We start from the raw sequence: 10,934 nt of genomic DNA, 5'->3' as shown, positions 1-10,934 counted from the left end.
CGCACGACCCTCGTAAATTTTTCGATATTACTGTGGATATTGTTGGACAACTCGTGGCATGCACGAGACTCAAGGTGGGAATTGTCATTCAAGGGTCTCGTTTCGATAGTATGTCTCACACATGTTGGCACGTTGCAGCGCGTGCTACAACAGACTTCTGGGCTACGGGGCCAATGAGAATCCGCTTTCGGCGGTTCTTCATCATTTTTTTTTCACCTCTCCGCGGCTCCAAATTGCAGAAAATTTCATATAGATCTTTAAAAAAAATACTTCATCATTTTTTAATAACAAAAAAAGGAGAATATCTGAATTATTTAGGTCAATGGTTTTTCAAATTATATCAAATTCAGAATATTTTAATCTGGAAATACCTTTATTTTATTTAATAATACGATTTTTTTTTGTTCACTAATTCGGGAATTCTGGGGTAATTGATGAACAATTGCAATTGCCGATTTATAAATAAGGGATGTGGGAGAATAATAACGGTAAGTATTTATTCAATGCATAAAAAGAATGAAGGGGTTTTTGGTAATAATATTTTTGAAAATTGAATATTTTCTGCGCCGATGTTGGTGATAAGATAAATCTTATCAGTTCAGTTCAGGAGTGGGATTCCTCAATTTTTGATTTTGACGTGGGGGATGCCTCCGGGGAAGAGGAGTCAGAGAGTTGGGTCATTTTATTGGCAGTAATAAAATGGCCTAGCAATTTGGTCCTAACGGTAAAGTAAATGTGCGGGTCCTTCTCTGCAAAAGGTACGGTCGCTTCCACCTTTACTGTCATAAATCGCTTTCGTCTCGGTCAAGGGTCGGACTAGCGCGAAGCCCTGTCAAAATATTTTGGACCCCTGTGCCCTGCCCACCCCCCCAATTGCTTCTGTAAATCGGTTGGCAAAAAAATTGCGTCTCTCTACACGTGGAAATTAGCAGAAAGTAGTTAACAAGTACTCGGTCTAGTGCAGAGAGCGAACGGCACTACCAGTCACGACAACGAAAGTGTAACCAAAAACTAACAACTTGTCATTCTATTATCATTATTGTTTTATTCTTGAAATTTTGTCGATTCGATTTTTGCAAAAATTGCAGGAATTGAAAAATAGAGAAGATTAAAGTTAAAATATCGACTGAAAAATTGAATTTTTTGAAAATTCAAGGAATTTAATTCCTTGAATTTTCAAAAAATTTTCAAGAATTTGACAAGAAAACAAAAATTTCAAGAATTTAAGGTGAATCAGACAAGTTTAACATTGATATTAAATAATAATAAGAATAATAATAATTATAATAATGATCATAATAAATCATATTTATTATTGTTATTAAATTATACTGTCATTTAATATTAATATTAATATTAATATTTAAAATTCAGGCGAAATTTCGGCGAAAATTCCATGAAATTCTCCTGAAAACTAATTTAAAATTAATAAAAATAAAAATAAAAATAAAAGCTCATACACAACACGATTACCGAAATTCGAAATAATTTCCATACCCCCGATTTTTTTTTTCGAAGAAAAACGCGCCAATTAACCCCTACACACTGGACACCCCCAAAAAAAAGGCAAATCAGAAAAACACTCCGGCTTTTCGTCAAGGTCGACCCTACAAATCCCCCATAGCGGATTTTTTTTTTCACCTCCAAATACCGTTCGACCCATCGGTTGCATTGATTCTGGGCGAAAAAAAAAATAACAGAATTTTTTTTTTTCCACTTCCGTGTTCAGGACCAAGTGGCACGAATCGTGGGTAACGGTTTCAAAGGGCTCGAAAATATAGTGACCATTTTTTTCCCCTCATCATAAACCGAAACTCTTTGTACGTCATTCCAAGAAGAATGGCTCAAGAAATGAATTAATTTTTATTAGCAACTGCAATGAGAATTAGCGGATGACGACTGAGGATCGTGGATAGCAGCAATGCGTGTTTAAAAGTGTGATAAAAGAGCATGACGAAGTATGTGCTGAAAGCGTACGAGAATCCCTTAACAAACTGACCCGAGTGGTGGTAAAAACTTCCACATCATTCAATGCGTAAGGCGTAATTACAATTAACCAATGAGGTTCGCACCGGTGAATTAGGCAGCCATAATAGAATGACGAAATTCATTGCCAATTAGTGTCAAAATGGGGACTAGAACACGAAGTCTCATGCAATCCCATGATCCGCCTGATCCCGTTGATCCCCAGATCACCTCAAAATATTCCCCATAATTCTTCCATAATAGCACAAAATCCACTGCCGAATAACGAGCATTGATCACCAACAACACCTAGAATCCTAATGTTTTCATCAATACGTCATTCATTACTCATTTCCATTAACGCCCGAGCCTCAATTACAGCTCCACAAATTAGTTTCCCAGACAAAAAAAAATTCTTTCAAGCCATAATCTGTAATAATCGACGTTCATGAGGGAGTAAGTCACCAAGTACTAATGAGGATGATAATGAGAGTTGAATTTAGTTTTGATTATTTATTAGTGATAAGGGTGGATGTGATAAATGGAGATGAGGAAGCGGAAGGTGATGAGAGATGTTGGGAGGCATGTGGTGGCAATGGTGGCGATGGCGATGGTGTTGGTGATGGTGATGGTGGTGGATTGTGGGAGGTGGATGGGGAGAGCACGAGGTTGCTGAAGAAGGAGCTAAGTAGGAGGAGAGAGAGGTATTTATTGATAATGAGTGAATGAGAGTGAGAGAGAGTGTAATGGTTGGGAGAGGAGTGGGAGAGGGGGGGAGGTATAAGGTGAGGGGAGAGACCAACCAGGAAGAGTGGCATCGAAGTAGCGCCAAGTTAAAGTTAAAGTAGATGAAAGGGAGGGGGCTGTCCCGCCCGTGCGTTCCAAACGTCCCATGCCTTTCCTGGTCGGAGGCCTGACAACGAAGTAGGGGTCTCTGCCCGCTCACACAACGTAAGGCCCCTCACAGTAAGGGCCCACAGGCCATCCAGTTCGCTTCTTCTTCTTCTCCTTCGCCTAATTTTAGAAAATTAGTGGAATTCTCTCCCGCGGCTGACGATCCCCGAAATCCTCTACTCGTATCAAATGTCCACGCGGCTAGAGCAATCAGAGAATATTCAATATCAATTATTTTTTATTTTTATTTGTTTTTTTGAGAGAGGTGGAACCTAGTGGAAGGAAACTTTGTGCAAGGAACTCTTCAGGGGATTTTTGAGAAATAATCTCCCGGCTGGCCGGTATGCCCTGATTATTCTATTGGTCTCGTTTTTTTTTTTTTTTTTCATTATTTGTTTTACTTTTTTTTTGGAGTGGTTTTTGTGAATTCATCTGGTTGGATCTAATCGGTCAGCGACGAGTGTTTTTGTGATTTCGTCTGGTTTTTTGACGTCACAATCAGGTGATGTTGAATTATATGACAGCGGAGTGGCTGAAGGGACATCGAAATTGTTTTGGGCTGTTGTTCATTGTGATTCATTGGAGGTAGATTATTACAAATCGGTGAATTGTTGGAGAGACACTTGGAAATAAACGAAGAGAATTTGGATAAAAGGTGAAGTTAAATTTGAATACTGTGGACTTGATGTGGACTGACTCGGACTGAAGTGACACATCGTTAGGGATTTGATAGTCTTGATAGAGTTATATCAATGAAATTGGCTCTCCCCAGTGATTCAGGATTGACCGGGATATCAAGTAAATATCACTGGTGACAGTGTCTCGTTCAGTGGATAAATTAGCACGAGGAGGTCCCGCGGACAACAAAAATACCACTCTGGATACCACGCTGCTCATATGTAAGTAACTGTACAATCGCCAAATATTTAACAACCAAAAAGACGACTCGTTCATTGGTGTATTTTGAAATTGAGCGGTGAAGTAGGCGGGAAACGATGTCAGTGGGGCCACGGTACCAAAGAGCTCATGCCAAGCATTGAGCCTTGGTAACGGGTACTTGGTTGACCGTGTCATAAAGAGGATCTTCCTTAACCCAAAAAACATTTCACTCACTCCTCGTACCAATTCAACATCATAAAATCCACCAGAAACTCCACCATAAACCCTTCCTACCACCTATTCATCTAATTATTACACCTTCTCGCTAATACAGTCCGTAAAATATAAAACCAAACGACAGGCGTTTAGATAGGAAAAACGGAAAAAAAAAAGAAAGATCGAGTCACGGGCTAACTTTGCGGTGAAATTTCTCCTTCGAGCGTAATAACACTCCTTCCATCCATGTCCCTGCTAAATAAGTAGTGGGGTGCATAAAATGGGGGGATGCAAGGGGGTGAACACCGTATGCTCCAGTGAAAAATGTCCCATGAAATGATGGAGTTGACTATCGGCTGTCGATGGTCACGAGTCATTTTGCCTGTGAGAATAAATTGAGATAAATTAAAAAAGTACTTGTTTTTCTTTGGAGTGGTCCCACCGGATAGGGCCCAATTTATTCATCGCGGAATAGTGTCAAAGACCATTTTCAAGGTGGACAAATATTGAAAGAGGTAAATTGAGATGGATGGATAACAAGGACTGAATGAGAAGGGAAGAGGACGATGGGAGGACGGTGAGGATGACTGAGCAACGGAGGTATTCCCCACCTTGCTGGTGTATTATGCTGAAAGTGGAAGGGAGAATTGGTGGTGGCTCGGCTTCTGCCTTCAAGCCTCGAGAGTAGGTCAGTGTACCACATTAACCGGTGTTACCAGTTAGAGGGGGGGCTTCCGACTCGTCAGTTCCGCAAGTGAATATAGATACTGAGCTCGTAAAATCCATTTGCAAATCTATGATATCTGGTACCGGATTCATTACTATTTTTCACCAATCTCCAGATCAGGATTTATCCGTCCCGAAGCTGTCATTCCTTGAGAAATCATTCCAACTGGAATAAAATGTATAGATAAATAACTGGAGGCCAAGGTTAATTGCAGTACAGCTTTGCTTACCTTTGCCTATCTTTGCCTCGTTGAATTATATTGTTGTTAAGAATTGATGTCGTCTTCTAACTTCTCTAACCTTTACCTCGCACTTTCTCCGTTGGCCGAGTCCTACCAATTTCTTCAGTCTCACCAATCGCCTGTCCACCTCATTTCTTCATTACCCTCGATAATCTATTGTACATGCTGACTGGAGATCTGCCCTTTGGAGGGACTTCCTCGAGGGCTACGAGAATGAGGTTTAACGTGGCTGACACCTGGGGAAAACGAGGACATCGCCCACATGCGGAAACTTAATGTACAGAGTCCAATTAACGAACGGTATATTGACGATACGAATTGTCAGACAGTGTGTCATTTGCGTTTACTATTGTACTTCATCTTTTTTTTATTCCTCTTCTCCTCAAAGTAAATCAGCAGTAGACACTCCGAGGATTGTCATTGGACTGCCACGGTGTTTCATTGAAATTTCATGCAGATTTCTTTTAATCGTCGGAGGGACCAATGCCCACATATGGACTATACATATGTGAACGCGTGCCATGAATTTCGTGAATGTGGCCCACTGCCTAATTGTACCGTTAGAAAGATTTTTACGGTTTGCCTAGGCTCAAGGTGAAAGAGTCAGCCCTATTAAGTCTGTCCTACTTGTGCAAAATGGGGACTTTCAAGTAGGGCCCACCATTTTTTACCTCTACCTTCGTTTTCTTTTTTTTTTACTTCTTTTTTATTTCTCTTTTATTTCTTTTTTATTTCTTTTTTATTGCCTTTTTTATTTATGTTTTATTTCATTTCCTCCTGCAACACCGATGATACTCGTCACACCTCGAACAATTCAACAATATTTTCTCAACGCAGTCCACGTGACAAATAAATCTCGCCTGTGCAGGTCTCGAGCATCGAGCTCACCGCACTGTTGGCACCCACTTGTTCCTCCTGAACCCTCTGTATCAACAGAATTCCTCATTAATTTCACTCGAAGCCCACATTGCATTAACATCTCTTCATTTTGTATCGACAAACCCTGCGACAGGTTTTAATACCGCTATGTACAAGTGATACAGATAACACCCCCATCCCACGAAACAACACAAATTTCCAAAATCAATACCACCGCCACCAAATTTTTCATTAGAACCAGCTGTTCCCAGATGACTCATCAATCAGTAATCAACCAGTAATTAAATTCATCATCTGCGTCGATCAATCCGACGTGGACAAAAAGATTGATCACCAATGATTTGTTACGCTGAATGATCAATCCCAGTTATTCCTCGTTTCGATGTGGGTCAATCGGATAGAGACACATCCGTACGCGTCATTTTTCGTAATGAAAAGGAAAGCAAATAACGCGCGCTTACGCGCTAAACAAAACCCCAGTGTACAACCAACAGTACCACCAGGAGGTGGAAAGAAATTGGTGTGGGAGTGAGATAAAATAACAACGGATAATGAAAGAGTGAGAGAGACCGGTGGGATAAATAAGTGGGGGGGTAAAGGGGGGGAGAGGTCTTGCTATCTGTTGTCGGACTAACGGTGCTCCGTTCTACTTATTTGCACGGCGGTTGGTGCTTACCTGCGTCACGTCTGCACAGCTTTAACCAGAACACAACGCACGTGGATATCAACCGATTTTTATTCCAAATTCAGCACCCCCCCCCCCCCCCCCCCCCCCCCCCCCCCCCCCTTCCCTGTCTTCATTAAATTATTCGGGCATATCCGGAAGACTGGAGTGAAATATTCTCCTTTTTTTTTTATAGTTTCAGGATCACAACATCTCCCTCCCCACCTACAATTTAATGGAATGCTGAGTCACTTTCCTCTGGCGGAAGTAGGTCGACTGCACGAGTGATCGCAGATGCCTGTTTTGCTGTTCTCAGTGCATGTAGAAAATCCTCATGATGTATTAAATGTTGAATTGATTATTTTATGAATAATACACCAGGGTGTATTGGATATATTGGTGTCGCGACAGATGCAGTGGTTTTCTCTCTCTTTTTTGGTATATGTATTTTATTTGATGATAATGGGAGCACCAGGCCAGTCCTGTTGACCAAAATATCGGTAGCACACGGTGAATCCGGTTTTTTCCTTTTGCATCAATAAAGGACGGTTGATAAAATCAGGGGCTTCTTCTGAATATATTTTTTTGAGGTCTATACCCAGTGATCCCATTGATAAGTGGTTCAAGTACATTGTCGTAGGCTGTCCTGATAAATCCCTGGCTTCCTCCCTCTTCTCTTTTTTTTTATCATCCCACTGGCTTGTTAGCTTCTCATTGGTTTGGGTATTGGATTCGACGCCACTGGATAACGGTACCTGGTGAGGCTCCGGTTGCGTTACCACTTGGACGATTCCCCACCGACATAACAACTCGTGCTCTCGACAAGGACGGGAGGAGTAACGAGCCACATTTATGGACAAGGACGGTTCAGATGATTCGCTCCCAGACCCCTGAAATGATCATGCGGTACCAAAAACAGTTTTTGGTGTGAAACATTTGCATGAGTCCGGTGGACGTGAATAACTACTTGCCACATCCGCATCCTTCCACTTTCTCAACAATACCGTCTTCTTTTCAATTTAAAAACATGTCGTATTTCTTTTGATGACTTATAATAATGTAATTGGCATGTTGAAAATGTTACTTTAGACTCCATTAAGAGTGGGTATTGTGTTTGATTTGACGGAGACGTTAGGCCAAGTCGAGTGGCTGTAGATGTGCTACTGACCCAGTTAGTCCGGAGTCTCTTTTTCTCCTTCCACTTGGATTTTGTTGTTCTTTTTTTTTTCCAATTTCTATCTAGGTAGTGATATTTTTTCTCCCTCTTCCTTTGTAAATGGAAATAAAAATTGTTGCAGGTCCTCGCGGCGCCGTTGGCGGTTGCAGCACCCCCGGCAGTAGAGTGGATCCCTGGTGGAATCCTGGTCCCCTCTTCCCATCAGCCACCACGCCAGGACCACCAAGGATCGACGAGGGGCAACCAGGAAGTCACAGCATCAGTAACACGAGCAATAATCAATATTTATCGTCACCATCGGGTTATAATAGTAGCAACAATAACAACGAGCAGCAGACAAACAGGAACTTGACGTCGCCGTACAGTGTCGCCTCGGCGACGAGTCCCTCTACCTCATCGCCAACGTTCGGTCAGGTGGACTCGTTGTCAAGGTGTTCGGATGCTGTGGGAAGTAATCAAAATAATTCAAATCTGTCTGACAACGTGCTGTCCAATCTGCTGACACCCAAGTCTGGGGATTCCTCGCATCTGGTACCTCAGGGTGTTGAGCACACTGTGCAATCGAACGGCACTGTTTTGGCGACACTCTTGTCGACTGCATCGAGCAGTCTAGAGTACACAACGTCACCCAACTCCACGACAGGATCATCAGGGATAAGGAACACTCAGACAGCCAATATCGCTGCATCGTCACCCTCATCCTCAACCTCGTCACGTGATTCATTGACTGGAATACTGTCGTCTCTCAACGTTAAGATCAAATCCGAGGATCAGGGACGTCGTGACGAGTCCTCGGGCTTCTGCACATCCCTGTTGAGCTCTCTTCTATCGACATCGCGTATATCGACGACGAGGAATTTAGAGGAGGAGTCGACGGAGCAGCAGATCGACGAAGCAAGTATCAAGGTTGAATATTCACTCAGTGCAACATCACCGTGCAGCAACGTATTGGAGGCATCTGAGGAGGATCTCGTCGCAACGTCACCGTACGATATTATCAGCACAAGTGGGAGGTGCATAAAGCAGGGAACTGGGGCCTGTCGTAGCCGAGTATCACCAACATCGGAAATAGCCATTGACATGAAGTACGAGACACAAACGGGTCCACCACCGGGACCACCTCACTTGACATCAACTGGTGTTGAACCACCGCACAGCAGTCAAGGGAGTGGCATGGTAATTGGCGCATCACCTGGTGAAGTTGTCGGAGTTGACAGTCTTTTACTGCCTTGGGGCACGACGGGCTCGGATTTTCTCGAGCCACCGGATGTCAAGCAGACAGCTGGAGGCATTCAAGATGCCTGGGATACACTTCTTCTTGGCTCGTCTGTTGGTGTTGCATCGGCACAATCACTCGCCGAATTGAAACCCCTACCACCGTTCACGGGATACACTGGACATCTCAGTATCAATGGCATTCCTGGTCATCATTATCACACAATAGCCTCCTCGGCGCAGCGACCAACTATGCAGTCCTCTTCGTCACCGACTCCCTCCTCCAATCAAGAGTATTATGAGTCATCCGTTGTTTCCTCCAGTACACCATGTCCTCAGGCCAGTCAAAAGCAACACCATCATCATCAGCAGCAGCAGCAGCAGCAGCAGCAGCATCAACAGCAACAGCATCATCATCAACCCCAACAATTACCCCAATCAACCCAACAGGTTGACTACGATATCGAGGATATTGCTGAGATTATTGGCTCGGCAATCGCTGATACTACTGTACCTGGAAGTAATAATGGACCTGGCTCTGAGCACGATCCAGATGCATCGAGAGACTGGATTGACATTGCTGAATGGATCAACACAGCGTGCTCGCCCAAGGGCCACGAGACATCATCGCCGAGTCCCTATTCACAAATGTACACATCGACAAATCCTGGGGGTCAGACACACCAGCACGGATCAACACTCCAGAGCCTATTAACCACTGGCTATGCACCACTGCTACAAGCAAGACTCCAGGCTGGTAATACAAATATGCAGAATGCCTCGTGCGGTGAAACTCCATCATCAACGAGTCCTTATCCACCTGTTAGTCCACCTGGTAGAGTATCAACGTCGTGCAGTCCTGATCACTTGCTCCACTCGTCATTCCCAGCGCCATCACATCCGAGAAAAAGATCTCGGCCAAATCCGTCCAATCAAAATCCCTCGAAGAAGAGCCCAGCGACATCAGCTCTCGCTTATGGCACTGAATCTGGACTCATTGGGGGAAAAGAAAAGCCCGTCCACAGGTGTTCAATTTGCAATCGGGGATTTCTCAATAAAAGCAATATCAAGGTTCATCTTAGAACGCACACTGGTGAGAAACCATTCAGGTGTGAGGTGTGTGGTAAGGCATTCAGGCAAAAGGCTCATCTCATCAAGCATCAGCAAATTCACAAGAGAATCGGTAGGGATTAATGAATAATCGGTGATTATTACTGTGCGTTCGCGCTTCATGAGCTTTAGACATACCCCATCTGGGGCATTGATATCCAGAATGAGCCCAGCTTCATCTGGATGATACACCGTTTTTGAATTTGATTGTGCGAGGTACTACCGCAGAGTGTGATACACATTCAGGGCGCAACCAGGGTATGAAACCTTGAGGAAAATATATTAAATAAACGCTGCGGATAGAAAGGCTAATGAGTGTTTGCAACAAATGTGAGTGTCAGTATGTGTTATTGTAAAGAGATATGAATACGCGAGTGTTCCATCGTCGTTTGCTCTCCACCGAGAGACTGTCGTGTACATAATTTTTCGATTAATTCAACGTACTTCGAGAGATGGTTACCATGTTACGGTGATTATTAATGGAGAATTAAATACATGTTTCATGGAAAATCGACAAGTGAATTTTTTCATAATACGGGATAACGCGATAGATAAAGGCCTCACAAGTGATTTGGTAGGATCCCAACTGATGTACCTAAAGAGTTCCTCACGTGCTTGAATATAGTTTTATCCTAGTTGTTAGATATTCTGTACTTTAATCTATGATATTTGTATTTTAAATGGACATCTTTAAAAGTCCTCTCCCCCGAATTCCACACCCAATTCACCACTTCACGGCAACTTGTTACATTATTATTTATTTTTGTCACTTTTCTTCCCCTCGGTACTTGTTCTTCTTCTATTGTAAAATAGCTCATTACTCAATTCTAAACTTATTTTACCCTTTTGCCTTTCCGTAACTGTTATTGCATTTTTTTTTCCATCGTAATTTCTTTTGATTACTATCGGTTATCAAATGAAATTTAATGAAAAATCTTTTACACTGCAACAAATGCAACAAATGCAA

General features: G+C 42.7%; 1 protein-coding gene across 1 annotated transcript; it reads left to right on the top strand.

The window, feature by feature from the left end:
* The first annotated feature begins 469 nt into the window (after window positions 1-469).
* Window positions 470-10,934, top strand: ich (zinc finger protein ichor). Its single transcript, XM_011302294.1, has 3 exons — window positions 470-488; window positions 2,486-2,653; window positions 7,764-10,934. The coding sequence occupies exons 1-3, from the start codon at window positions 470-472 to the stop codon at window positions 10,049-10,051; spliced, it is 2,475 nt and encodes an 824-aa protein (XP_011300596.1). The 3' UTR covers window positions 10,052-10,934.

The sequence above is a fragment of the Fopius arisanus genome, unplaced genomic scaffold, assembly GCF_000806365.1.
Source record: "Fopius arisanus strain USDA-PBARC FA_bdor unplaced genomic scaffold, ASM80636v1 scaffold00026, whole genome shotgun sequence".
Lineage (NCBI taxonomy): Eukaryota > Metazoa > Arthropoda > Insecta > Hymenoptera > Braconidae > Fopius > Fopius arisanus.
Note: the sequence above shows the minus strand (reverse complement) of the source record. Positions and strands in the feature narration are given on the sequence as shown.

Excerpts from the sequence above, each read along its gene's own strand:
- ich (XM_011302294.1), top strand. Across the intron at positions 2,654-7,763 it reads GTTGCTGAAGAAGGAGCTAA|GTCCTCGCGGCGCCGTTGGC; the intron begins GTAGGAGGAGAG and ends AAATTGTTGCAG.